This window comes from Ochotona curzoniae, unplaced genomic scaffold (assembly GCF_017591425.1).
Source record: "Ochotona curzoniae isolate NIBS_2020 unplaced genomic scaffold, NIBS_Ocur_1.0 scaffold_2683, whole genome shotgun sequence".
In the NCBI taxonomy this organism is placed as follows: Eukaryota; Metazoa; Chordata; class Mammalia; order Lagomorpha; family Ochotonidae; genus Ochotona; species Ochotona curzoniae.
In genome coordinates, this window is record NW_024467100.1 from 7,249,326 (window position 1) to 7,276,547 (window position 27,222).

The following is a 27,222-nucleotide window of genomic DNA, read 5'->3' on the forward strand; positions in this document are numbered from 1 at the left end:
ACTACTAAAGCAGCACTGGGAGCCAGAGTGGAGGAAGAGGCCACAGGGTCGCCAGCTTCCAGAAGGCTGGGGAGATAGGGTAAGGGATTGTGTGGGGATGCCCCAGGGGCAACTGGGAGGGGTGCAGTGAAGGGCCTGAATCGGATCCAAGACTAGTCCCTGCCTCCCAGTGGAGATCTCAGGGTCTTATGGCCACAGTGGGGTGGAGATGAGTGGACAGGTTCCGTCTCGTTGTTCATGACTTTGTTGGCATCAAGAGTCAGGAAAGAGAAGGGACAGGCCAGCGAGGGGGGGCGGTCTTGATCATCTGTGCTTCCCTGAAAGATCTTTGTGCAAGTGTGTAAGCAGCCCCGTTCTCTGCTGACTCCATTTTCCAAGGTCCTTCGCCCGCCAGAATCCCTCTGCTTCTCCTACTTGTTCTCTTGCTTACCACTGCTCCCATTGCTGCTTCTGATCTCTGCTCTCTGCCCTGCTGGGTTGCTTTTGGACTCCAGGATTGGCCAGCCCTGTGTGTTGCCTTGCACCTGCTTCTAGACCTGGGAATTCTCCAGAAGACAACTTCTTGCCGTGTTCCATGAGTGCAGCCCTTCTTGTGTGGAAGAGTGGGAGCTGAAAGCTCCTTGCGAGGCCCATCCGAAGAAGTGGCCCCGGCTTGTTGAGCAGCGGACCTCGCTCGGCCCCTCCGTCTGGGCTCCTGTGGATAGGAGGGGCCGGGTGAGCAGGCCAGCTGGGCTATGATTTGGTGCCTCAGTCTGGCCATCCTCAGCCTGATCATCAGCCAGGGGGCTGACGGTGAGCTGCACTCCTGGAACTCGAGAACTCCCAAGGGGTGGCTTATCCCCCAGAGGGTGTTTGTTAGGATGGGAGGGGAGGACTAGGGCTGGTGCCGGACTAGTTGTATTGGAGGGTTCCGCCAATCTCCTGCAGGGCTGGGGAGCCTCCCTGACTCCAGCCCCTTGCTATGCTCTGATGCCTCCCACCATGCAGGTCGAGGGAAGCCTGAGGTCTCTGTGGTGGGCCGGGCTGGGGAGAGTGTGGTGCTGGGCTGCGACCTGCTGCCCCCAGCCAGCCGGCCCCCCCTGCATGTCATCGAGTGGCTGCGCTTTGGATTCCTGCTTCCCATCTTCATCCAGTTCGGCCTCTACTCTCCGCGCATCGACCCTGATTACGTGGGTAAGACTTCTCCCACGTGGGAGGTAGGGTGGGGGCGAGGCCTCGCATCACCAGCTTCCCTGCACCTACCCCACGCTCATTCCCAGCTCCATGGCCTTGGCCCCGCGTCACAAACATGGCTCTGCCCCAGACGGTGTTAATTCGCTTTAGGATTCTTTCATTTATACACACACACACACACACATACACACACACACGAGCATGCACTTGCATGGATGGCTGTGCTGTTTGGAAACCCATGCAGTCTGTACCAGGAGAGATCAGGTACCCCGGTCCTAAGAGCATCCACCCCGATTCTCCCATCACCCTTTTCAGGTGTCGTGCTGAGAGCTGCTAGACGGCAGCCCATCTTGCATGGTCTCCCTGCCTGGCACTGTCTGCTCACTCCCACTTCCTCTGCTGCCCACTGTCTTCCATGTTAGTTTAAGGTTTCCAGTCTTCTGGGGGATGGGTAGGGCTGTGACCCCCTCTGCTGCTCCAGCTGACGCAGCACGGAAGGGCAAATGCACAGGAGGGGAGGCAGGAGGCCCTGCTTCCCAAAGGTCAAAGGCTGAATGGTGCAGGGCTGGGGTGCTGGCCCGGGGGGGGGGGGGGGGGGGTGGGCGGGGGCCTGTGCAGGACTTGGCCTCCTTCAAGCCTTCTGCTGTGCTCCAGCTGGCTCCCTCCAAGGGTTCAGCTTCTTTTCTAATTCCAGATGGAGCCTTAAGCTGAGCGGTTTAGCTCCTTGGTTCAGTGTGGGAGGTCTGAAAGATGGCCTAGGCTGCTGGGCCAGAGAGAGCCTTGCTGCCTCCTTTTCAGAGGGGAGATCCAGGGGAGGCCACCTGGGTGTGGATGGTGGGCTCCCCCACCCTTCCCTCTTTGGTTTGAATCTTAAGAAAGGCCCGGGGATTGGCTGAGCTCTTGCCATGGGGTGGGCCAAACAGAGAAGGGAGGTAGTGCGGGCAGGTGGTGCCGAAGGGAAGAGTTTATTTTCAGGTGGGGGAAGTTACTGGCAGACAGCCTGGTGGGAGTGTGTGTGTGTCTACACAAGCCCTGTGGGAACTGGTGGAAGCGGCCCCAATTAGTGCAAGTGGAGGAAAACGGCTGTGCCCGTTGGCCCTCCCTCCCTGCCTCTGGCTGCATGGGCATGGGAGGGGCTGAGGCTGGACAGACTGCCAGTGCCTGGCATGGACTGGCATGGGCAAGGGGCAGGGCAGGGGTGCATGGGAGGAGGGGTGAGAGGAGAGGCTGGAGGAGGGCTTTTCCCATGGCGCTGCCCGTGGGAGATGTGGAACATTCCTTCCACTCCGGCTTCTCTGGTCATGAGGTACCTCAGGTGGACAAGCCACTGGCAGCTTGTCTGACTCCATGACCTGTGGGTTTTCCTTTGGTCTCTGAGTCATTTCTTGAGCTGCCAGGACCGTGGGCAGCAACCTGTGGGGCTCTCTCACTGCCCCTCCCTGCAGTTCCTACCCCAGCCAGTGGGGAGCTCCTGGTCAGGTCTGAAGGGAGTCAGGACCCCCACGGGGGGCCCCTGAGCCCATTAACCCTTGGACTGCCTCACAGTGTGGAAGGGGCCTCTCAGCCTTTGTGTAGGGGACTCCGGACTGCAGTTGCTAAGCAACAGGAGGTGGAAGTTGCTAAGGACAATGCTGTTCTGTCATAAACCCTCTGGCAAGTGGAGGGGAGATGGGCCTGGGACTGTGCGGGAGGCCGGTGGCCTAGAATGCTGCGAACAACCACCGGAACGGGGGCGACTGTTGAGTGCTTTGGGAAAGCTTCCACCCTTTGAGGGTTCCAGAAGCCGTGTGGCAGTGGAGACTGGGTTTATATACCTGCTAGAGTGGTAGGAGGCAGGACGGAGCAAGCTGGAACAGAAGGTCAGGATTCCAGCAACTGCAGGGTGTCAGGTGCCCTGCTTGGTGCGACGCACTCGTTGGCATCCTGTGCTCAGGCTACCCCAGGGATGCTCTTAGACCCACACTTTGGATCCCTGGCACAGGCCTTCAGTCTTTGACTTTTGTGCTACCTTTCGGGGTGAAGCCTCCTACAGTTTCGCACTGGCCTGAGTGATCTGACACCATTTAGTTATCTTGTTTTCTGTGAAGAGCCCCCATTTGATTTTCCCTTATTCTCTTTTTTATCCCCCCTCCAAAACCACCCTCTCTGCCCAGCCCAGCCATCCCAGAGGCCTTCCTGCCTCCTCTTGCCCTACGGGACGATGTCTGGGCAGAGCTGGTACCATTGTGCTGAGCTCATGCAGGTATGATGGGCATACAACTTCTCATGTGTACACAAGTGTTTCTTGACTCCTGAACGTTCGAGATAGACATGTTTCTGGTTTCTTTCATGCAACCCTGAGTATGGGAAGAGCTAAACTTGCAGACTTCTGGAAAGTGGGCCCAGGAATGAGGGGAGCTCAGGATTGTCGCCACAGGTCACCTCCCTGTTCTTCTAGAACATCCACGTCCAGCAGCCCATGTCTCACGGAGCAGTTAGGACATGGCACACGCTCCACTGGATTAGCACACTTTGAGATTGTTCCCCATGGTCTACCAACCTCCAGAGCAGGAATACGTGGATGCTTGGTGCCCTGAACGTCACTGGAGCTTCACACCACAGCTCATGGAGAGCGCACCATGAATGGAGACTGGCCAATGGAAAGACACCTAACAGCCTTCCTCTGTAATGGAATTCTCGGGGAGATTAGTGTCTGATACCAATGGCCTCTGTCCAGTCTCCTTCCTTCTCTGTAGAGCCAGAAGGTCAGCATAGAAACGGGACTATCTTGGGGGACACAGGGGAGGTGGCAGCCATCGGTTCTGGGACATAGGTACGATCCTCAGGGTTAAGTGGCCAGGCAGCTTGGGGTTCCTAAGGAATCCTATTTGGGGGGGGGGGTAGAAGGGTCCGACTCTGTTAAATATTTACCTGCTGGCCCTAATCTTATCTCTAGGGTGGGAAGTTAAACATCCAGCCCTTTAAACTGGTCCACCCATACTAGAGAATCCACACCCCCGGAACAGAACACATTCTTGGGGGCGGGGGGAGAGTAAGAAGACCCTGGCCTAAGATGAGAAAGTCAGCTTCATCGTGGCCATTCTCCTCTGTCCTGTTGGGATCGTAGGCTTAAGCAGATGCAGCAGAGTCACTGAAGAGATGGAGAAGCAGGCGGGAGGGTTGAGCACACACCAACTCCAGGGCGGGCTGAGGGGGACAGTGCTGGAGGGCTGTGCTGAGAGACGCGCACTTGCATACCGCACAGGGTGCAGCGAGCGTCAGTTGTCTATCTCAGAGGTCAAGGTAGGGGTACACTACTCCAGGAGAGTGTGAAGGGGAGTCAGCTGGGCACAGGAAGGTCTGCTGGCAGACTGTCAGAGAGTAACCCAGGTGAGACACAGTGCAGGTGTAAAGCTGAATACAAAAAGAAGTGAAACTATTTAGGAGGTGAATTAGAAAGGCTGAGTGAATGAGTGGCTGTGGGGGCAACAGAGGAAGCCAGGGACGGCAGGTTCCCGGTGGGACGGCTGTGAGTAGTGCTGTCCGCCCTTGCAGGGAGAAGGGAGACAGTATGCTTTCAGGTGAGGGATAGGGCCAGTCTTGAGTGAAGTCTTCTGATCTCAAACCTTGTTCAACACCCTCTGATGCCGGGCAACTTGATGCATTCCTTCCTCACACTATCCCCTCCGTACCTCCATGTGGTTTGTTTCTTTTTTCATTCTATCATTTTTTTCAAGGATTTATTTATTTTTATTGTAAAGTCAGATATACAGAGAGAAGGAGAGACAGAGAGAAAAGCTCTTCCGTCCAATGATTCACTCCCCAAGTGACCGCAATGGCCGGTGCTGCGCTGATCCAAAGCCAGGAGCTGGGAGCTCTTCTGGGTTTCCCACATGGGTGCAGGGTCCCAAGGCCCTTTGGGCTATCCTTGACTGCTTTCCCAGGCCACAGGCAGGGAGCTGGAGGGGAAGTGGGGCTGCTGGGATTAGAACCTGCAATCATATGGGATCCCGGGTGTGTTCAAGACAAGGACTTTAGCTGCTAGGCCACTGCGCCGGACCCCATTCTCATTTTTGGTAAAGAGTTAATTTTTATTGCAAAGGCAGAACTACAGAAAGAAGAAGAAACAGAAAGAAGGAACTTCCATCCACTGGTTCACTCCCCAAGTGACAACAACGGCCAGAGCTGAGCCAATCCAAAGCCAGGAGGCAGGAGCTCCTTCTGGGTCCCAAGGCTTTAGGCTAACCTCTGCTGCTTTCCCAGGCCACAGACAGGAAGCTGGATGGGAAGTGAAGCAACTGGACACGAAGTGGTGCCCACATGGGCGTTTACAATGAGAGGATTGGCCAATTGAACCATCATGCTGGCCCCAGTTGTCTCCTTTTTTTTTTTTTTTAAAGATTTATTTTTATTTGGAAGGCAAAGTTAAGAGAGAGAAGGAAAGACATGGAGAGATCTTCTAGTCACTTCTCAAGTGGCTGCAACCATCGGGATTAGGCCAGGCCAAAGGCAGGAGCCAGGAGCTTCTCCCAGGTTTCCCATGTGGACGCAGGGGCCACAGGAGCTGGGCCATCCTCTGCTGCTTTCCCAGGCCATGCGCAGGGAGCAGCAGCCGGATCATGAATTGGCGCCCATATGGGGTCGGTACTAGTGTTTCCGACTAAGACTCAACTTGCTCCCATTTTCTTTTTGAATTTTTTTTTTGAGATGCTCCAAGACAAAACTAGCGTGGCTGAATGGCTCGTCCAGTGGAGTACACAGCAGAGCTGTGCTTCTGTCTAGGTCCACCCGGCCTCCCAAGCGGGTGCCTCTCTCACGGGGTTGCACTGTCAGGGACCCGAGGAGCTGTCTGGGATGTGGGCTCTGTCAGAGGAGGGTGTGAGGGTCCCCTCCGCCTGAGCTGGCGACATGGTGTGTCAGGGTGCTAAGGGTGGAGATGCAGTGTGCCCGTGCTGTGGCTGTGGGCTTTGTGGAGCTGCCTGCGCTCAGCCATTCGGGCTCCAGTGCCCTGGGGCATCCAGGGGATGTGCTGGGGAGGCTGCTGACTCGGCTGCCCGGCCGGGCTGGACTCTGGCCACTCTAAGGCGCTTAGACTGCTGATAATAGCGCTGAGGGATTAGGGGCTTTGGCAGGCAAGGTCTGGGACTCTGCGAGGGCCCCAGACACCGCTGAGGTTTCCGCAGAGAGGTTCATCTGGGAGCCCCTATGTTGCTCTTATGAAAAGAGCCCTAGGTGAGCAGATTGGGGAAGATTCCTGAGGAGACCAAGTACTTCCTGCCCACTCCCGCATGATTCAGGAAGCCAAGCATGGCTCGTTGGAACACCTGCCACCTCCCGGGTGTCTCTTGGTCCTGACCGGGTCTAGCTGTTAAAAGGCAGACTTGACAGGGTCGGAGGGGCTGAAGGGAGAGACCTAGCCTCGATGGCCCCAGCTCCAATCTGTGCCTTTGCAGATCCCACTCTCAGGGTAGCTGGAGACTGAAGTTGTGTCATTATTATATACCATGAACAAATTTCATATATACATCACATGTGCAGATCTGACAACATAATACTTCCAACCCACGCCCCTGCCAGCCTGTCCTTGACCTCTGAGAACGACTCTTGTATTCAGGGGGTTAGGGCCCTGTGGGGTCTCTTCTGCACTCTTGATCCAGGGCCCTTCCCTCCAGGACGAGTCCGGCTGCAGAAGGGGGCGTCACTGCAGATCGAGGGGTTGCGGGCTGAAGACCAGGGCTGGTACGAGTGCCGTGTGCTCTTCCTGGACCAGCACAGCCCCGAGGAGGACTTTGCCAACGGCTCCTGGGTGCACCTGACAGTGAACTGTATGAAGCTGGGGAGCTGGGAGGGAGGGGAGAGTGATGGTGGGGACCCCAGCTGCAGGAAGAAAGGGGAAGGAGGAGTTTTCTCTCCGTCCCCTGGGCAGTTCCGGCGTCCCTCCCTTCTGAACACCCCCTGTTGGCTCGGTGGTTGTTTTACCCCTCCTGCACCCCCTGAACTTTTCAGTTCTTCAAATCTAAATCAAGTCAGCGTTCTATGTCTGTCCCAGGAACTGCCGCCGCCTCTCCCCTCCTACCTCCCAGGCCAAGGAAGTAGGTTGGGGCAAAGTCTCTTGGTCCACTCCAAGTAAAATACAGAGTAAAATTTCCTCATCCCTATGGAGGGAGGACATAGTCATCCCCATTCCACATGTGGGAGGGGACCCAGAGGGGCTTTTGTTACCCCTGATTAATGTCTAGGGTCCTGGCTCCCCGATTCCCAGTGTGCAGTCAGCCCAGGCCAGTGTGTGGGAATGGGCTGGTGCCTTCCTCATGTGGTCCCAGGGCTAGAGGTTGAAGACTATAACCCTGAGTGGTCCCTGGCCCAAGGACACTGACGCCCCTCTGGCAACCCCTGATGCCTCTCTCTCCCACAGCACCCCCTCAATTCCAGGAGACACCTCCCCTGGTGCTGGAAGTGCAGGAACTGGAATCTGTGACCCTGCGTTGTGTGGCCCGCGGCAGCCCCCAACCTCATGTGACTTGGAAACTCCGAGGACAGGACCTTGGCCAGAGCCAGGGTCAAGTGCAAGTGAGCCCTTGGGTGTGGGCAGAGTGGGACAGCTCCTGATGGAGGAGAAGGGTGGTGGGAGGGCAGCTCCAGGCCAGGAGAGAGGTGGGTCAGAGGAGGGGCTTTGCCTGGGGTGCTGCCTCCCTCCGCTGGCCAGCCGTGGAAGTGCAGGGTCTGAGCTGGCTCTGACTGGAGGGAACCTTGCTTACCCGGCTCTTCCCCAGGTGCAGAATGGGACACTGTTGATCCAGCGGGTTCAGCGTGGCAGCTCCGGGGTCTACACCTGCCAAGCCTCCAGCACTGAGGGCAGCGCCACCCATGCCACCCAACTGCTGGTGCTAGGTGCTGTCTGCAAGGATTCCTGTGTGGGAGGATGGGGAACCTGTGATGGGGGGGGCGGCACCAGGCAGGTCTAATGACAGGGGAACTAGTTGCAGCATAAGATGTTGTGTAAACAAGCTTCTTCCTTTGATTTTTTTTTAAATAGTATTTGTTCATTTGAAAGACTGAGTGATATGGAGATAGAAAGGGACTAACTTCTGGCTGCAACGGCCAGAGTGAGGCAGGCTGAAGCCAGGAGCCCAGAACTGCAGCCAGATCAACCCTATGGATGCAGGAACCTATGTACCTGAGCCATCTCCCACAGCTTCCCCAGGTGCATTTGCACGGAGCTGGATCAGGAGCAGAGCAGACGTGACTTAAACCAGTGTCTGCAGATGGGATGCCTGTGTCGCAAGCCACAGTTGGCCCAGCAGTACCACAGCACCAACCCCAGTAGCCAAATAAGCCCTTGATTGCTCAGCAGAGTTACGGATGGAAAGGATATAAGTGCTGGTGCTGGGCTGTGAGCCGGGTGACACCCCTGAGCCCTGCTTCCTCAGCTCTGGAAAGGGCTGTTCTTTGAGTCTAGCAAGGCTCAGCTTGAGCACAGCGAGCCATGCGTCATCATTCCTGTCAGAGCCCTTTGCCCTCAGAAGGCAAACCTTGGCCTCTGCGTATCCAGGGGCTCCACACTCATGTACCCTAGAAACTGTGAGTCAAGAGTATTTGGGAGAAAAATAGCCTGTGTTTATACTGAGCATGTACAGGGATTTTTATTTTCCTCTTGTCATAATTTCCCAAACAGCGCAGCAACTATTTGCATGGCATTTACAAGGTCTTGGGTATTGTAAATAAGCAAGAGATGATTTAAAGTGGATGGGAGGTTGGCGCAGATTCTGTGCAAATATTGCCATAGGTCAGGGACTCGAGCAGTTGTAGCCACGGGAGGGGGTGTCCTGGAGCCAATTCCTCGGGGCACCAAGGGGTGACTGAGCTAGGCCTGGCCTCTGCCTTCATGAGGGCTGTTTTCTGCACAGCAAAATGTTGCTCTCCATGGTGCTGTAAGAAGGGCAGTTCCCGTCGTCAAGGGCATGGCTTCTGCTCTCAGGGTAGCCTGCATGTGAATCTGCTCACCTGGGAGCAGATCCACCTGACACTCGGCCCCTGAGCCTTCACGGCTTTACCGCAAAGAGAGATAGGGAACTGGTTGGTGTTGGTGCCCGGCATCTGTGTGGGCCCAGCAGGAACCATCTCCTGGAGAGGAGAGCAGCAGTGTTACAAGGGGCACAGGCGTTCTGCAGCAAGCATGTGGCCAAGGGTTGGGCATCCAGTCTGGGACGTTCAGAGAGCAAAGGGCATGAGCCAGCCAGCTGCCCATCCATACCTGAGAGAGTTGCTGAAGGATGACATGGGGCACATGGCTAAAAGGCGTGAGCTTCATGTGGTGGGAGCCAGGCGCTGCCACATGCAGGCTCTTGAGCAGAGGCATTCAGTGGCCAGAGGGGACATTTCTGCATGAAGAGCTATTAGCTGGCAGTGACAGGGCAGCCTGAAATGGGGATGCTATGTACCCAGAGGAGGGGCGAGCACTGAGATATTTAGGATGTGACAGGCAGGACAGGGCAGAAGAGCAGGGCATTTCATCCCACAGATGGGAGAATTTGGGAAGGGGACTGAGTGTAGAGGACCCAGTGTATTGTTCCATGCAAGGAGAAGGCCCCATGCAAATTCTCCCAGGCCTATGTTCCAGAATCAGAAAGTGACGTGGAAGTGACCTCGGGGTTCCCAGGAGCACTCTAACTGAGGCCACTTCCCTCCTCGTGTCCTCCTCCAAGGTGCCCCCGTCATCGTGGTGCCTCCCAGGAACAGCACGGTCAATGCCTCCCAGGATGTGTCCTTGGCCTGTCAGGCTGAGGCATACCCTGCTAACCTCACCTACAGCTGGTACCAGGATGGCACCAATGTCTTCCACATCAGGTGTGGCTGCCCACGCTGGGAGCAGGGGAGGCGGGGGGGGGTGATGGTGGACCATCTTGGTAGCCTCTACCTGACACATGCCCTGTTGCAGCCGCTTGCAGTCCCGAGTGCGGATCCTGGTAGATGGGAGCCTGCGGCTGCAGTCAGCCCAGCCTGATGATGCCGGCCGCTACACCTGTGTACCCAGTAATGGCCTCCTGCACCCGCCCTCCGCCTCTGCCTACCTCACTGTGCTCTGTAAGCGTGACGCAGCTGCCTCCCAGCCCGTGTTCCTCCCTAGGGCTGAGCCAAGTGCCCATCCTCTCACTTGCCACTGCTGTCCCCAGACCCAGCCCAGGTGACAGAGATGCCTCCTGAGACACCCCTGCCGGTGGGCATGCCAGGGGTGATCCGGTGCCCAGTTCGTGCCAATCCCCCACTGCTCTTTGTCAGCTGGACCAAGGATGGGGAGGCCCTGCAACTGGACAAGGTATAGGCTTGGGGAAGGGGTGAGGGGCTCTTAACTTGGTGTTATTTTAGTTAGAAGGACAGCTGGGATGGAGTCAATACAGTTTAATTCGGTTCGCTGATGTGGGAACAAATACTTCTTATCAGGTGTTGTGCTGGGTGTTGGGTAGGGGTGCAGGGGCCAGTAGGCGTTCATCCAGGCACCTGAATTAGGGGGAGAAAGAGAGCGATGTGGACGCTCTGCTAGGCGGCCAAGGATGAAGCAATTGCTCGCCTCTCGGGCCTGACTGAGGTTAGATCAGCAGCAGGTTCTGGGGCTTCGAGGGTGGGCCTTGAGGAATGGATGTCAGCCCATGCATAAGCCAGACCCAGAGGGAGGACAAAATGTAAGGCATGTCTGAACAACTGAGTTGCAGTTTGCTGAGAGCCGCAGTGCTTGCAGGGACATGAATGGTGCAGAGGGCTGGGAAGACAGGTTGGAGCCAAAAGAAAGACCTCTGGATGCCGGGTTACTATCACCTCCTTCCAGGGAGGTTGGGGTCTTCGGCTTGCCTGCTGAAGCTATAAATTCCTTGCAGTCTGGCGTTGTGTCTTTTAAATCACAGTGTGGTCTGGGTTTCCACAGTGGTAGTACTCAATGCATTTTGATTGGATGCTTGGAAAAAGTCTAAAGGCACCTGGAGCCTGTGACGTTTTTATCGTCCATGGCAAAGCAGCGTTGGATGCATAATGAGGAGCTGGCGGCTGGCGTGGAGGGCAGAGGGGGCTCAGGGCTGCTTAAGTGGCCTGGGAGAGACGGCAGGAAGTCTTAGTGAGGAGGACATGCAGGTGGGCAGACCAAAGGACTCGCCAGGAGGACCTGCTGGGTCAGGGGCAGTGAAGGAGTGATGGGGAGTCCCTCTAGCAAGGGAACTTTTTAAGGGAGCTGCTTTGGAGTAGAAATGGAGGATTTTGTCATGAAGTGCTGGGAGGACAGCAGCCTCCTCCCATATCACTCCACCCAGCTGCAGGGGGCGCCATCCACACTGTAATCCACAACCCTGATGTTGTGCAGTTAGACCCTCATCCAAGGGAGGTGGCCTCTGCTGGAAAGAGAAGTGGAGGAGTGGAGGAGTGGAATTCAGCGGGAGGTCAGACCCGGCCAGCCGAGAGAGAGAGAGAGAGAGAGAGAGAGAGAGAGAGAGAGAGAGAGAGAAGCAAGCGAGGCAGTCGGGGATTTCCAGTTCCCCTTGTTTGGCCGTGCTTGGCTGAGTTCCTCTCAGCAATGTTCATCTCCTCTGCCCTCCAGTTCCCCGGCTGGTCTCAGGGCACAGAAGGCTCACTGAGGATTGCTCTGGGAAATGAGGATGCCCTGGGAGAGTACTCCTGCACCCCCTACAACAGTCTGGGTACCGCCGGGCCCTCCCCCGTGACCCGGGTGCTACTCAAGGTGAGGTCCCCAGCTGGACCAGGGGCCTGGCATGGGGTGAGGGGAGGTACACGTCAGGAGGGGCTTCCTTCCAGGTCTGTGTTAAGCATGGAGGCCACAGCAGCTGCCAGATGCCATCCCACAAGATTCTGCAGGGACGGTGCTAGGGACATAAGGCAGCTGAGACACAACACGCCCAGATTTAGCTATCGCGTCCACCTTGGCTCACACTAAACCATGCGGCCTCCCTTGAGAACTCTGGTGAAGAAACACAGGGGCAGGAGGCCGGAGGGAGGCAGGGTCACCTACTGAGGTTTGTGCCCTGGCCCATCACTGCTGATCTGTCCCAGTATTTCCCTCCAGCCGTACCCACTGGGGTACAGGGATACAGAGAGAAGTTAAGAGATGAACATGAGGGACTACAGAAGGGAGTGACCGACAGGGAGGGGGCATCGTTAGAGAGCCATGAGGGAGAAAGCCCCTCCCAACACTGCATGTGACCTGCAGGCTCCTCCGGCCTTTGTGCAACGGCCCAAGGAAGAGTATTTCCAAGAAGTGGGGCGGGAGCTACTGATCCCCTGCTCTGCCCGAGGAGACCCTCCTCCTACAGTATCTTGGACCAAGGTAAGGCTTCCTTGTGCACCTGCTACCCTTTCTCCCACCTCCCCACACTGCTGGCCAATGCAGGAAGGAGGAGGATTCAGGGAGGCGAGAGCTGCAAGGTGGGTGGGGAGGAAGCCTGAGTTGCCCAGAGAGATGAGTGGCTCCCTTGGTGAGGGGTGGCTGCTGTGTCCTCAGGGCTGACCAGTGGTTCTGTAGGTGGCCCGGGGGCTGCGGGTCCAGGCCCAGGTGGACAGCAATAGTAGCCTCGTCCTGCGGCCACTGACCAAGGAGGCCCACGGGCGCTGGGAATGCAGTGCCAGCAATGCAGTAGCCCGAGTGGCTACCTTCACAAATGTCTACGTGCTGGGTGAGTGCCTGGTTGGGAACCAGGACTGGTGGGGTAGGGGAGATCGTGTGGGACAAGGAGGGCAAGGGTGCCTGACCAGCCTCCCTCCTTCCATCCCCCTCTCCCGCCCAGGAACCAGCCCCCATGTGGTCACCAATGTGTCTGTGGTACCCGTGCCCAAGGGTGCCAATGTCTCCTGGGAGCCTGGCTTTGATGGCGGCTACCTGCAGAGATTCAGCGTCTGGTACACCCCACTGTGAGTGCCCTGCCTGCCTCTCCCTGGCCCTCTGTCCTTCCTCCCTGCCCTTCATCTTCCCTGCACTGGTCAGGTGTTCAGGGTCCAAGTCCTGAGACTTTAGATGGCTGAGTGCAAGGCACAGACCAGCTATGGAACCCCATGCTATCCTGATCTGCCTCGCTCCTAAAGTACCCCTTCCACGGTTGGGTTTTTTTTTTTTTTCATGTTCCCCAGGGCCAAGCGACCTGACCGGGCCCACCACGACTGGCTCTCCCTGGCAGTGCCTGTGGGAGCTGTTCACCTCCTGGTGCCAGGGTTGCAGCCACACACCCAGTACCAGTTCAGCGTCCTAGCTCAGAACAAGCTGGGCAGTGGGCCCTTCAGTGAGATTGTCTTGTCCGCCCCTGAAGGTGAGTGCCCGCTCTCCCCAGGGCTGCAGAGGCCAGGGCAGGGGAGGACTGGTAGAGACGCCGGTGGAAGGGCTGTGGAAGGAGGTGGATCAGGATGAACCACAGGCAGGGCCCCTCTCTGACCTGCCTCTCTGTCCCACTCAGGGCTTCCCACCACACCGGCTGCCCCCCGGCTGCCCCCCACAGAGATGCTGCCTCCTCTGTCCCCTCCTCGAGGTCTGGTGGCAGTGAGGACACCTCGGGGTGTGCTCCTGCACTGGGATCCCCCAGAACTGGTCCCTCAGATACTGGATGGCTACGTCCTAGAGGGACGACAAGGCTCTCAAGGCTGGGAGGTGCTGGACCGGGCTGTGGCCGGCTCTGACGTACAACTGCTTGTGCCAGGCCTCATCAAGGTACATGTGGGAGGCCTGGTTCCTTCATGCTGCTGTGTTGCCCACATCTTCTCATCTTCTCACCCTGCTGGGTTCACCACCTCCCACATCCTACCTCACTCCTGCCTCCCAACTACATCGTCTTCCACTGGGGCCAGGGTGGGTGATGCCAGGCCCTGACTCTCTTTTCTGAACCCGCAGGATGTTCTCTATGAGTTCCGCCTGGTGGCCTTTGCCGGGAGCTACGTCAGTGATCCCAGCAACTCAGCCAACATCTCCACCATCGGTGAGAACCTGCTGCGAGGGAAGGCTGAGGGGTCGCCAGGGTCTGGAATCTGGAACCGGCTGACCCCCTCTGACCCTCCGTCTCTGCCTGGCCAGGCCTGGAGGTCTACCCATCACGCACTCAGCTGCCCGGCCTCCTGCCCCAGCCAGTGCTGGCAGGTGTGGTGGGTGGGGTCTGCTTCCTGGGTGTGGCTGTCCTCGTGAGCATCCTGGCCGCCTGTCTCATGAACCGGCGCAGGGCTGCCCGCCGACGCCGTAAGCGCCTGCGCCAAGGTAGGCCTGGATGCTTCAGCCTTGTCCCCAATGCCTGAGGATCAGCTCCTCCATCCCGCCCAGGCCTGCATCAGGGGTGGCCTAGGCGTTCCCAGCCCTGTGGGGTTGCACACCTGGAATGGGGTGAGGGAGGGCCAGGCAGGCGCTGCTTTTGCCTCTGTGTCACTTCTTGTGCACATTCTGTTACAGAGCCACCTCTCCTCTTCTCTCCGTTGGGGAAGTCAGCTTCACAGTAAGTCGCCCCTCGCTGCTGGTGGCTTTTTCTGCTTCCTTTTGTGCACCTTGGCAAGCGGTGGGAGGGCTGGAACCAGCTGTTGGAGGGAGGGCTGGATGGAAAGAATTCTGGCCCCAGCTGTTCTATATTGCCTGCACTGGCCCCTATATTGCCTGTTGGTCCTGTGCAAGCTTGCTCTCCCTAGTTCTCTCCATTTGTGCCCCGAACCTCCCAAGGTTGGCTGGCTCCTGGGAGAGGGCAGAATGCCTGCTTACAGACCCCACTCTCCTTGGCTTTCTCCAGCTCTGCTCCCGGCTCGGGCAGCCCTGACAGCGTGGCGAAGCTGAAGCTCCAGGGTTCAGAAGTCCCCAGCCTGCGCCAAAGCCTCCTCTGGGGAGAGCCCGCCCGCCCTGCCAGCCCCCATCCGGACCCACCACCCAGCCGTGGACCTTTGCCTCTGGAGCCCATTAGCCGGGGCCCAGATGGGCGTTTTGTGATGGGACCCACGGTTGTGCCCCCACATGAAAAGCCGGGCCCAGAGCGGGTGGAACCTGGGGCCCCAGCCCGGCTGCTGGCCCGGTCCTACAACTGCAGCAGCAGCAGTCCCAGTGGGGCGCCACAGCCCCTCTGCATTGCAGACATCAGCCCTGTGGGACCCCCTCCAGCAGCCCCGCCCAGCCCCCTGCCGGGTCCTGGATCCCTGCTGCAATATCTGAGCCTCCCCTTCTTCCGGGAGATGAATGTGGATGAAGACTGGCCTCCTCTTGAGGAGCCTAGCCCTGCCCCACCTCCGGATTATATGGATACCCGGCCCTGCCCTATCTCCTCACTCCTTCGCCCACCAGACTCCCCCTTGACATCTCCCAGGACAGGTCATCCTGGGGCTATGGCAGGGGCTGGCAGTGCCCCCGAGCCCCCTTATACGGCTCTGGCTGACTGGACCCTCCGGGAGCGGCTGCTGCCAGGTCTTCTCCCTGCTGCCCCTCGGGGCAGCCTCACCAGCCAGAGCAGCGGGCGAGGCAGTGCCTCCTTCCTGCGGCCCCCGTCCACAGCGCCCTCTGCTGGAGGCAGCTACCTCAGCCCTGCTCCAGGGGACACCAGCAGCTGGGCCAGCGGTCCTGAGAGGTGGCCGCGAAGGGAGCACGTGATGACCGTCAGCAAGAGGTGAGGGCGGCACCCCCCTGCCCAGTCCTGCCCACCCCTCTCCCAGGACCCTGTACTTTCTGCTCTGTCCTGGGGAACTTGTGTCCCCTTCAGCAGCTTTTTGCTGAGGTCCAGAGAGTCTCAGGGCCCAAGACCCCAAGCTGAGTGTGACAATGCCCTCCCCCCATTTCCTCACCCACGCTGTCCACAGGAGGAACACGTCTGTGGACGAGAACTACGAATGGGACTCCGAATTCCCTGGGGACATGGAATTGCTGGAGACTTTGCACCTGGGCTTGGCAGGCTCCAGGCTCCGAGCTGACGTTGAACCAGAGCTAGGTGTGTGAGCCCTCCAGCAAGGCCAGCACCCCTGGCTGCATGTCCCACTGCAGGATGCAGAAGTCACCTCTGTGCCTGCGCTCCTGGTTTCTCTGCTGCAGACTGACCAGTCCCCTTGGCTCTCCTGTGCTGGAGGGCCCCAAGGAGCTTCATGTCTGAGCCCTTGACCCGGGGAACCTTAAGACTCCTCCCCTCACTGTGCTGACCTCTTCTTGCAGGCACAAAGAGTCCAGAGGAGGGCTGCCTCCTGAACACTGCCCAGGCCTCTGGCCCCGAGGCCCGCTGTGCTGCCCTTCGGGAGGAATTCTTGGCTTTCCGCCGCCGCCGAGATGCCTCTAGGGCCCGACTGCCGGTCTACAGGCAGCCAGTCCCGCACCCTGAACAGGCCACTCTGCTGTGAATGCCCCTAACATAAGCCAAGACGAAGGCAGGTGGGCCTGCTGAAGAGGCCCCCCAGCTTAGCGCACTGAGCCTGCCCGTGTAGTGTGCCCAGGCCCAGAACCTAACAGTTGGCCATGGGTGAGCTTGGTCTGAGACGTGCACGTTGGCTACGTGCTAATCCCCCTGGTGAGCCTGGGGATTAGAACAGGGATCCTGGATCTGCCCGTGTGTGTGTGTGTGTGTGCGTGCGTGTGTGTGTGTGTGTTGCTTGTGGTGTGGGTGGTTTTTTACATGTGAATAAAGAAAGTGAAAAATGTTTCCTTGTGTTTCCTGGTTTTGAATCTGGGGACAGAGAGAGGTGGGAAAATTCCTGAGCTCTTAAACAGGAGGGGAGGGGAAGCTTCCCGAACAAGTGATTACATTCAACCATCATTCCATCATTTCAAAAGCATTTGTGGAGGAGCAGGCATTTGGCACAGCCTGTAAAATGCCACGGGGGATCCCTGCATCCTGTATCACACCTGGGTTCAAGTGCTGGCTTTGCTTTTTGAGTCCAGCTTCCTGCTAGCATGCACATTCAGGGCAGGGATCAGGGCCCAAGTCCTGGTGTCCCTGCTACTCACTGGGAGACCACGGAGACCCACTGCCACCCACTGGGAGACCACGGAGACCCACTGCCACCCACTGGGAGACCACGGAGCCCACTGCCGCCCACTGGGACACCCAGCTAGCCTGGTCCAGCTATGGCAGATGTAAACATCTGGGGAGTGAACAAGCAGAAGTTCTCCTTGTCTCTCTGCTTTTCAAATAGAATGAAAATATATCATTTAAAAGTATTTGTTGAATGCTTCCCAAGGTCAGTTACTAAACAGCAACCATTAAAACTTGAAAAGACAAAGTTCACGCAGACCTGCCTTTGCCCAAGGGAGTTCTTGTCAGTAAGGGGACAATAAAGAAATAGTTACGGGGTGATGCGATAAATTCTGTGATAAAGATGTGTGTTGCTGACTCTCTCCGCGCAAGGGAAGGAGTTCCCTTGGTGAACGTTGGGAGCGTGTGCTGGGGCACGTGCTGCTGGAGGAGGCTCCTCCGTGGGAGGTGGTGGTAATAATTAAAGCACGCCCCACGAGTCAGCTCCAGTTCTCACCTCCAACTCTCAGCTCTTGACCTGGGCTATTTGAATTCTCTTGTGTTACACTGTACTATTAGCTCTGTCTTACAGGCTAGGGAACTGAAATAGCACGCTTTGGTAATCTGCCCAAAAGTCAGGCAGCAGCTAAGGTTGAGCAGTGGAGAAGCCAGTCATGAAAGCACCCCGGGGCTTTTCTGAAGTCACAGGTTGTGTGGGGTGTGGGTTGGGGAGGGGCCAAAGGGAAAAAAGTTGCTGGGGCTACTCGTTCAAGACCAAGAGTATCAGATTCAGTGGCGAGTCCACCACAGCTGAACTGCACAGGTGGCTGTGGACGGGGACTCCACCCCAGAGAGCTCAAAGGATAGGAGGCACACCACCCTCAGCCGTGCTCTCCTCCTCCTGCCCTGAGGATCCCCCCAGCACCTTTTCAGATCCTTCCAGGATTTAGGAAGAGATGCTATGTCATAGAGTGGGGATGGTGGGGAGGGAGGAGTCAGCTGTGAATCTTGGATACCCACACCAACCACACCCTTTGGACTCAGCGGCAAGAAGTGACCTCACCGTTAGCACCTGCCCCAGCTTGAAATAGGTGGAGAGCAGGACCACGCGGGGATGCTGTCCTGGCCTGCAAGACGCAATCCTGTCACACCCTAGTTGGCTTGATGGGGTGGGGAGCGGTCTTCCTGTGCCTCCGTTTACCTTGCCAACCGTTTTTTGAAACAAGAAGGCTTTTCCCTACCGTCCACAGTCTTGAGCTCACTTTGTACAGTGATACTTTCCTCCAGAAGCACAAGGAGGAGACTGAGGGTCCCATAGTTGGAGACCTCTGAAGCTGCACAGTGCTCCCCACATCCTTTAGTCTTCACTTCTGTCCCCCCACACCCTCCAGCCCCTATCTTGGAAACATTCTTTTCGCCTGCACTGAGGCGCCTTTAAGCCTGCTCAGCCCCGCCCTTGGTCCGCCCCGTCTGAGGCGGGACCCTCATGAAAACCCCTGGCCGGGTTTGAGCGCAACACTCCTGTTGCTGCCCCTGCCTGGAGCGCTACTGTCCAGCCCCCGTGAACGGTGAGCTGGAGAGCGGATCGGGGTCCGGGAAAGGAGCTTGGGGGACGGGGGAGAGGATTGTGCGGTCTGAAAGCACGAAGCTAGAGTTTGAGACTTGCTCTGGGAGCCTGAGGGGGTCAAAGGGCTGGTGCCAGGCAGGAGTCTGAGGACCGTCCTGCCCCACCCCACCCCATGCTGTAGGTCCTGTCCTCCAAATCTGACTTTCGGGCCACGAGGGTTGGTGAGGCTTGCGGGTGCATAGACGGGACGTCCGTCTTCATTAGGGGTTTGGATTTTAGAGCCGGGCCTCCATAGGAATTCGGGGGTGGGGGGGAGGCGGGCGGGAAGCCGGGCGCGGGTTGTGTTGTATTGGGTCCTCCCCCTGGTGCGTCCAGGGGCTGGTGCGTCCAGGCTGGTGCGTCCAGGGTCCCGGCGCGAGCTTGGAGTTCGAGCTCTACGTCTGCCGAGTTTTCATGGAACCCTTCACTTCCTGGTCCCTGGGAACACGTGTGGGCACCGCCTGCCCTCTCTTCTCCAAGGTCGCCTTTCCACCTGGCATTTTTGGCTCCAGAGTCACAGACGGGTGCTAGGGATCTCCGTGCGCGGCGCCACGCCGACGGCGACCTCGCTGTCTGCAGGGTAGCGTGGTCGTCTGGAGAACCCCATACCTGGAGGTTCTGGGGTTGTTGTCCTGACCAATTGCCTGGAATCCCTGATGGTGCACAATGGAAGGGTGGCTGCTTTCCAAGCGCCCCTATCCCTGTGCGGGCCCCTGCTGCCCCCACGCGTGCTCCCTGCTGCTGGGAAAGCCGGTGGTGGCCGCGGGCGGGCGGGCGGGCTGCCCAGACCACTGCGTCACCCCAGCGGCGGGCCGGCGGCGGGGGGTGACTCATCCAGAGCAACGGCCCAGGGCGTGGCGGTGGGGGCGGGGGCCGCGGCCTTGGGGCAGGACCTGTGGGCCGGAAGTGGACAGCAACCTTCTCCCGCCGATCTGCGCCCCCACCACCGCCGCCCCATTTCCCCAGCCGCCCCGCAGGCTTCCTGGAGGCTTTGGGGGCGATTGGTATCAGGGCATACGGAGGAAAGCGGGAGGAACTGGGATGGAATGTGGAGATCCGGTTGGGAGGAGACCTGTGGCCTGGACGGGCTCCCCACCACTCTCCAGGACTCCCCAGCACGGGACGGGCGGGGACAGCTCCCCATCTCCAGCCCTTCGCTCCTGTGGCACTGGGCAGACCTGGAGGTGCAGAGATAGCCCCGTTGGGGCGGGACTCTAAGGCTTCAGAGAAACACGTAATCGTTGTCCAGTTGCAGCCCCCGGGCATTGGTCTCTAATCCCTACTGCTTGCCGTCACCCTCCAGGATTGCCAGGTGTGGGCTCTCCAGCTCAGAACTCTGAGTGGTTCTTCGGAACTACTTCCTCCAGTCTGCTACCCTGCGCGCCTAAACTCCCCGCCTGCTCCAGTCGCTCTGGGAACCCACCCACAGGAATCCCCTGCACCTGGCGCTTCCTGAGCCCCCTGCGCTCCCAGCCTCTCCCCAACCCGACTGTTGTGGAGTGGGCGTTTCTGCTAGTGCCCCACCCTGACTCTGTTCCTGTGTTTGGTACACAGAAGCCATGGTAACGGCCCCCACCTCGGCCCCTCCTGCTGCGCAAGCTGTGTGGCTTCCTGTTTGTGCAGTTTCGACTTTCTTTTGTGCTCCCCACTCTTGGTGATGAGGGTGCTTGCCCCTGGTGGGCGGGGTGGGGGGGGCTGCCCTGAGGCGGCCCTCAGCCGAACAGCTTGCAAACTGCCTTCTGCCTTCTGTGTGTGGCACCTCACTTTATGACCTAGAGCCTCCATCATGCCCTCTCAAAGGAGCTCCAGTCCTAAATTTCAGTTGGGAAGTTCCCACATGTTTCATCTTCGCAGTGAATGGAGAGTCCCCTGGCTTTGCGAGGGAAAGCCCCCTCCTTAGGGCTGCCCTTTCTTTACCTCTGGCCTTTAGATGGGACAGAAGGGGTGAGAGGTAAGCCTTCAGCCTAGGGTCTGGGTGGGGCCGAGGGCTGCTTTGCCTTTCCCTCTAGCCTCGGAGAGCCGGACTTGTTCCCACGGCTGCAATTGGTGCTCCAGTTGAGGTTGCTTACTGCCAACTTACCCCCTATTGTGTCCAGCTGTTGCCTTCCCTTGGGCACACCTCCCACACCTGTCTTCCAACTGGGCATGGCTCATCCCCTAGGCCTTACAGGAGAGGGGAGGGGGGTAGGGTGTATCCCTTGGGGACCATGGGGTGGGGTTCTGCAGCAGCAACAGCAGCAGCCAAAGCCCATCAGCTGCCGCCTGCATGTGGAGGTGGGAAGGAGCAGCAGCTGCTGGCCAGGCCGAACCCAGCTGGGCCTGCCCTCCCCAGGGCTCCACCCCATGGCTCTAGCACCTCCAGGGCAGTGGCCCCAGAGTGGAGCAGATAACCGACAGCTGGAGGCCAAGACCCAGTTGGCTGTGTCTAAGCGCCTGGGGGAGGGGAACTGGGCAGTGCTCCTCAGCCCAGAGGTGGGTCTGGCAGGCCAAATGTGCCCTGCCTAGGTGGTGCCAGTGGCAGGGTTAGTGCATGGGTCTGGCTCTGAGCCCTTCTCTGCCCTGGGAGCCCTGATGGCTGGGTTCACCATTACTCTGTCCTCATTTGCCATGGGCCAGGGTAATCCGTGGGCTGTGGACCTCCCAGGCCCTGGAAACACAACCCTGGGGCCCGGGCGACCAGGATGAAGCTGCTGCCAGGCAGGATGGCCATAAAGCAGGCCAGGAAGGGCAGCAGCTTGGTGTCCCCTTTTCCTGCCAGGCTGGTGAGGAAGCTGCCTCCTTCTCATCAGGGCTCTGTCTCTGGATCATCCCGCGCCTGCCTGCCATGCTGCTGATTGTGCCTGCCTGGGGCTGGTGGTCTGGGTCAGGCCTCTGACTGACATTTATCTGGCCCAGCTTTTGGGCTGCAGGAAGTGGAGGGAGTGGCTTGGTCTTCATAAGATTTAAAAATAGCTTATTTCGGGGAAGGATCTTTGTTGGAAACCCAGCTCCCTAAGCCGGGTTGAAAGGGGCAGCCATGTTTGGGGTGGGAGACTGGCCTCGAGGGGGGCTGCAGCCTGGCACCCTGTGTCCTAGCAGAGCCCCACTGAGAGGGGAGCCAGGGAACCAGAGTGCTTTCATCCCTGACGTATGGCTGATCTGGAGCTGGCCGGAGGGAGAAAGGGCAGCAGGTCCAGGGCACCCCCTTCTGTAGGCACTGAGACAGAAACAGGGAGAAGAGCACATCCAGGGAGTGGAGTGGGCTGCGGGTGAGGGCTGTGTCCTGACTGCTTTGCTCAGCAGGCCCCTGTGGGTGGTGGACCCAGGTGGTGTGAGGTGGTGGGTGGGGGCACCATGCCCACAGAGGGAGCTGCCAGCCTAAGCCAGCGGTCAGAAAACTACCCAGTTCCTACTAATCAACGACCTCCAATTAAGAAAAAAACCCTGCCGTGTATTTTCCCATCCTTGCCAGGTTTCCCTTAAAACGCCAGCCAGGACTTCTCTATTAGTCTCCAGTTTCTGCCATTGCATGTTACACACTTGAGCCACATGGGTATAGTATCACACATCTTTAGAGATCTGTCTCATTGGCCTTAGTCCCAGGGTCACAGGGCTGCAGTCCTTCGGGGGCAAGGAGGCTTTGGGGAGAAGCTTTCCTCACCTCTGCTGGCTGCCAGAGGTTACCTGCATTGCTTGGCTCACGTGACCCTGCGTGATCTGGTCTCTGCTTCCTCCCTTCCTTCTCCTGCTCTGACTCACCTGCCTCCATCTTCCCCCTAGCAAGGCCCCCTTGTGACTACGTTGGGCCCAAACTGATGGTCAGAATCATTTCCCCATCTCAAGAGCCTTCGCTTTAGTCCTATCTGTAAAGTCCCTTTTAGTCACGAAAGGTTAACATATCCACAAGTTCTGCGAATTAGGACATCAGCCCCTTGAGGGAGACATGATTCTGTCTACCACAGCTCTCAGAAGGGAAAGTACAGTTTGGGCTTTTTTTTTTTTAACCTTTTCTCGTGCAAAATTCCTATTGTTTGTTAAAATCTGTTAGGAACCTACTGAGGGGCTGGCATTGTGGCACCATGCACTAAACTGCTACTTGGGATGTTGGCAGCCCAAATGGGTACCGATTCGTGTTCTGGCTGCTTCACTTGCAACCCAGCTCCTTGCTTATGTGCCTGGGAAAGCAGAGGAAAATGGTCCAGGTTCCTGGGTCTCTGCATGCATGTGAAGCTGCTGGCTCCTGGCTTCAGCCTGCACAGCTCTGGCATGGCAGCCATTTGGATAGTGAACCAGTGGCTGGATCTCTCTCTTTCCTTCCGCCCCTGTACCGCCTTTCAGAAGAGAAATAAATTCTTGATAAAAGCAACAACAGAATGCAGATACTCAAAGAAGTCTTCCTAGGCTGCTTGTGTCCATCCTTTATTTCCCACAATGTGTGATTTGAGCTTTGGAATGCGTTATCAATTGGATGCGGTCCGTATCCTTTTATATCATTCCTCTTGTCTCCCTGATGGCGTTGCAGGCACTTTGGGACCCAGGACTTCTGGGTTTTCTGTAATCTTTAGATTACAGAAAGAGCAGGTGCTCAACTGAAATGCAGTTATCATCTGACAGTCCCGGCGGGTCCTCCAGCTCCTGCCCTAGGCTTCCCAGACTGCTCCCTGTTCTTATTCCTTTCTGTGTGAGTCATTGTCTTTCCCAGGGCTGTTAAGAGTAGGGTTTGCTGGAAATGAGCACTTTGTCCTTGCTAAAGCCAGCTACCTCAAATGAGAAGCCAAACCCCCATTTACCTAACATTCTTTCCCAGTGGGTTTGTATTTCATTATAGTAGTGGATCTATTTGTTTAAATGAGATCTGTAGTAAAGAATCTATGTGAGACGCGAAACTGCTTGTTATAGGGCTACCGGGACCCAGAGACCGCCTGTGTCCCACAGTGCCTTCCAAGGTTCTGCTAGGCTATTGCAGACAGTTGGTGCCATGGGCTGGTGTTTGGCCTGTCGGTGAAAATGGCCCTTGAGCTGCACATATCCCCATTCAGGGCTCTGCTGGCGTTCCAGCTCTGCTTCTGCTTCTGTTCCAGCTCCCTGCTCATCCGTGCCTGGGGAGGCAGCAGGTGGTGGCTCCAGGGCTTTGGTCTCTGCTACCCACAGGGGAGACTCGAATCACCACGTTCAGGATTCCTGGAATCCCTGGCTGTTGTGGGTTGCTGCGGAGTGACCCATCAGATGGAAAATTTCTGTCAGTCTCTCTCTCTCTGCATTTCAAATAAATGAAACATACTTCTTTTTTGAAGTTTGTGGAACATGGAATTATAAAGGATAAGTTTATTTTGATGCATTTTAAAAATCAGTGTATACAAGGGGATGTTCAAAAAGCTTATTAAGTGTGAATTATGAAGAAAAATTATGCATGATTTTCAAAACTGTATTGCATCAAATTATAGGCATCTGAATTCTGTTTTTCCCTGAGTTCTTTGCGATACCTGGTATTCTAGCCTGTGGCCAGGGGTCCAGGTGAGATTCTCCCTTCACTTAACAGCAGTTCTCGTCCTTCCCTTTTGCACTCGGGAGGTGTGTATGTCCTCATAGGCCAGAGTCCCTTGCCTCACAGGCCTGGGTGTGTCCTCTCCCCAGCTCCCCAAAGCCGTCACCGTCCTTCAGAATGGCCAACCGGGGACCTGCGTACGGCCTGAGCCGGGAGGTGCAGCAGAAGATTGAGAAGCAGTATGACGCAGACCTAGAGCAGATCCTGATCCAGTGGATCACCACACAGTGCCGCAAGGACGTGGGGCGGCCTCAGCCGGGACGCGAGAACTTCCAGAACTGGCTCAAGGATGGCACGGTGAGATCTGGGCCTCCAGTGAAGAAGGGGAGCCTGGGAGAACACAGCCCCAACTCTTAGCCTTTGTACCCTTGTGGAAGATGTGCAAGCCCCAGGCTTGCCTCCCCCCTCATCAAGGGAAGGGTAAGGGTGAACCCACCCCCTCCCTCGTTCTTCTTCCCAATGGAGTGAAGAGCTGGGGAGGTCTACCTTAGATAGAACTGGAATAACAAGGCAAAGACTAAACCCTGGCCTTTCCCTCTGGGCCCCGAGGCAGGGACTGGGCGAGAAGGACCCTAAGGTTCAGTCCAGGTGAAGATTCCAGACTATCTTTAGGCCAGAGAAGAGTCTCTGGTTCACTGCCTCTGGTGCTCAGCCTGGTGCATGCTCTTCTATGGTAGACACGTTCTCATCTCTGCACACCTGCTATCCTTACCCAGGTGCTGTGTGAGCTCATTAATGGCCTGTACCCTGAGGGACAGATCCCAGTTAAGAAGATCCAGGCTTCTACCATGGCCTTCAAGCAGATGGAACAAATCTCCCAGTTCCTGCAGGCAGCTGAGCGCTATGGCATCAACACCACCGACATCTTCCAGACGGTGGACCTTTGGGAAGGTGGGCCAGGGGCTGTCAGGAGAACAGTGATTGGGCTGGGTCACCTTGAACAGGAGAGGACAGGTTTCCGGCTCCTGAGGAGTGTGTGCGTGTGTGCGTGTGTACATTTGTACTTCATGGAGGAGTTAACCGTGTATGGGTTGGGTTGGACAAACTAATGAAGATTAAGAGTAAAGGGAATTAGGAAGCCAGGCTTGCTCATTAGGCCGTAGAGGTGGAACCCTGGCATCTAGGATCCCAGACCTGCTGAGACCCAACACTCACCTTGCCACCTTCTTTCCAGGAAAGAACATGGCCTGTGTGCAGCGGACGCTGATGAACCTGGGTGGGCTGGCGGTAGCCCGGAATGATGGGCTCTTCTCTGGGGACCCCAACTGGTTTCCTAAGTAAGTCTTGTGGGTCAGCCACTAGCTGGACAGGGGGCAATACTCCTGCATGTTTCTGTCCCTGGGAAACAACTGATGTCCCCGCAGCAGCTGGCCTTTTGCAAAGCACTTTGACATGCTTCATCTGACTCCTTCCTCACTACTCTGCCTGGGTGGCAAGTGACTATCTCTTTGGAGAAATGAGAAGGTGGCTTCAGAGCTCAAGGCTCTTAGGAGCAGAGCTGTCACCAGCCCATGAGTCCACGGCAGAGCCTGGGCTAGGCCAGGATGGGGGATGTTTGACTGGAATGACCTCTGAGGACGCCTCCTAACTGGTGCTCCTTTCCCTTCCAGGAAATCCAAGGAGAACCCCCGGAACTTCTCAGACAACCAGCTGCAGGAGGGCAAGAACGTGATTGGCTTACAGATGGGCACCAACCGCGGGGCGTCCCAGGCAGGCATGACTGGCTACGGGATGCCTCGCCAGATCCTCTGATGCCACCCACCTGCCCTGCCTGCCCATGGATGGTTAATATATATGTGTATATATATTTTAGCAGTGACATTCCCTGAGAACCCCCAGAGTTCTCCAGCTCTCTTCTCTGCTAGGGTAGGGCTCCAGCTTGCCCTTTACCCCTGGGGGTGCCTGATGAGGGCTTCTCCTCCTGTGCTTACTACTACATTCCTTCCCCTACACTCATCTCCAAACTGGACCAATTGGCCTTCTCTCTTTGGGACCAACATTTGGGAGCATTGGCTGCCCCACCTCCTCCCAACACCCTACCCCTTGCCCTTTCCTCTTTCCCTCTGGCCTCTCCTGCCCCTGGGCTGGTGCTCTTGATCCATCCCTTGGCTTAGAGTCAGCTGCTTTCTGATGCTGGGCAGGCCTCCCTTCCACAAGTATGTCTCTTCCCTCAGCTACAGCTGCAGGGACTTAATTTATAGGGAGGGGCTTGTGGCAGCTGCCACCCCAGCCACAGCTGGACTGTGCTCACCACACAGTCTGGGGCTGCCTTCCCTGGCACAGGGCCCCTTGGCTTCTCATTTTCCATTCCCCTCACTGTGGCCAAGGGGTGGGAGGGGTGAGACAGAGGAGGGAGGGCTGCCCACCATGGTCTGGGGCTTAAGGAGGAGGAGGAGTTTGCTGATTTAAATAAAGAATCCCAGCCTTTGTTTTTGGATGAACTCTACCTGTGTCTGTGGCTGCTGTGTCTCCTGAGGGGGAGGGAGGAATAGTGGGCAGAGTGTAGTGAATGGTACAGGAACAAGGGCAAAGGTGAGAGGAGGTTATGCTGCTCAGTCCTAACTCCAGTCTCTTCCCCAGTCTCTGTCACACTGGGTAAAGGAGAGGGTGGGATGGGACCTCACAGCTGCTGCCCTAAGATGCGGAGTCCACGGTGAAGGATCTCAGAGCAGTGTCTCCCTGTCCGGTGAGCTGAGCAATGCTGCCTAGTGCTCAGCTTCTGCAAGAGGGAGGGTAAGGCTGACTGTCCACACAGGCCTGAGCTGGACAGGTGCAGTGTCTCCAGGGGGAGGTCTGCAGCAGAGGGGCCTGTGTTGGAGTTGGTCAGACCTGCTGAGGGCTGCAGTGATGAAGTGAAGGATTGACTTTGAAAGGCGGTGTTACTGAGATCTTGTATCCACTGGTTTGCTCCTCAGATGGCTGCCAAGGCCAGGGCTTTGTCAGACAGAAGCCAGGGACTTCTCATATATGGGTGTGGGGGTTCTTGCACTTAGGCCATCTTC

General features: G+C 57.2%; 2 protein-coding genes across 3 annotated transcripts; both read left to right on the top strand.

Moving 5' to 3' along the window:
* The first annotated feature begins 312 nt into the window (after positions 1 to 312).
* Positions 313 to 16,942, top strand: IGSF9 (immunoglobulin superfamily member 9). 2 transcript variants are annotated; one of them, XM_041003385.1, is made up of 20 exons: positions 313 to 792; positions 988 to 1,173; positions 6,825 to 6,977; positions 7,568 to 7,722; positions 7,926 to 8,043; positions 9,858 to 9,999; positions 10,091 to 10,236; positions 10,326 to 10,468; positions 11,735 to 11,875; positions 12,362 to 12,478; positions 12,674 to 12,824; positions 12,936 to 13,059; positions 13,276 to 13,451; positions 13,596 to 13,846; positions 14,027 to 14,111; positions 14,207 to 14,383; positions 14,573 to 14,615; positions 14,901 to 15,761; positions 15,952 to 16,079; positions 16,298 to 16,942. In XM_041003385.1, the coding sequence occupies exons 1-20, from the start codon at positions 735 to 737 to the stop codon at positions 16,477 to 16,479; spliced, it is 3,537 nt and encodes a 1,178-aa protein (XP_040859319.1). In that variant the 5' UTR covers positions 313 to 734; the 3' UTR covers positions 16,480 to 16,942. The 2 variants fall into 2 exon arrangements, with proteins under 2 accessions (XP_040859319.1, XP_040859320.1); XM_041003386.1 differs by having other exon boundaries at positions 10,374 to 10,468.
* Positions 16,943 to 18,565: 1,623 nt separating this feature from the next.
* TAGLN2 (transgelin 2) lies at positions 18,566 to 26,666 on the top strand. Its single transcript, XM_041003150.1, has 5 exons — positions 18,566 to 18,658; positions 24,310 to 24,517; positions 24,937 to 25,111; positions 25,395 to 25,497; positions 25,831 to 26,666. The coding sequence occupies exons 2-5, from the start codon at positions 24,338 to 24,340 to the stop codon at positions 25,970 to 25,972; spliced, it is 600 nt and encodes a 199-aa protein (XP_040859084.1). The 5' UTR covers positions 18,566 to 18,658; positions 24,310 to 24,337; the 3' UTR covers positions 25,973 to 26,666.
* The last annotated feature ends 556 nt before the right edge of the window (positions 26,667 to 27,222 follow it).

Bases quoted from the DNA above. Each gene is read 5' to 3' on its own strand.
- TAGLN2 (XM_041003150.1), top strand. From the start codon at position 24,338: ATGGCCAACCGGGGACCTGCGTACGGCCTGAGCCGGGAGGTGCAGCAG. The intron at 24,518-24,936 runs GTGAGATCTGGG...ATCCTTACCCAG, and splicing joins ACTGGCTCAAGGATGGCACG to GTGCTGTGTGAGCTCATTAA. The intron at 25,498-25,830 runs GTAAGTCTTGTG...TTTCCCTTCCAG, and splicing joins GACCCCAACTGGTTTCCTAA to GAAATCCAAGGAGAACCCCC.
- IGSF9 (XM_041003385.1), top strand. From the start codon at position 735: ATGATTTGGTGCCTCAGTCTGGCCATCCTCAGCCTGATCATCAGCCAG. The intron at 13,847-14,026 runs GTACATGTGGGA...CTGAACCCGCAG, and splicing joins TTGTGCCAGGCCTCATCAAG to GATGTTCTCTATGAGTTCCG. The intron at 14,112-14,206 runs GTGAGAACCTGC...CTGCCTGGCCAG, and splicing joins AGCCAACATCTCCACCATCG to GCCTGGAGGTCTACCCATCA.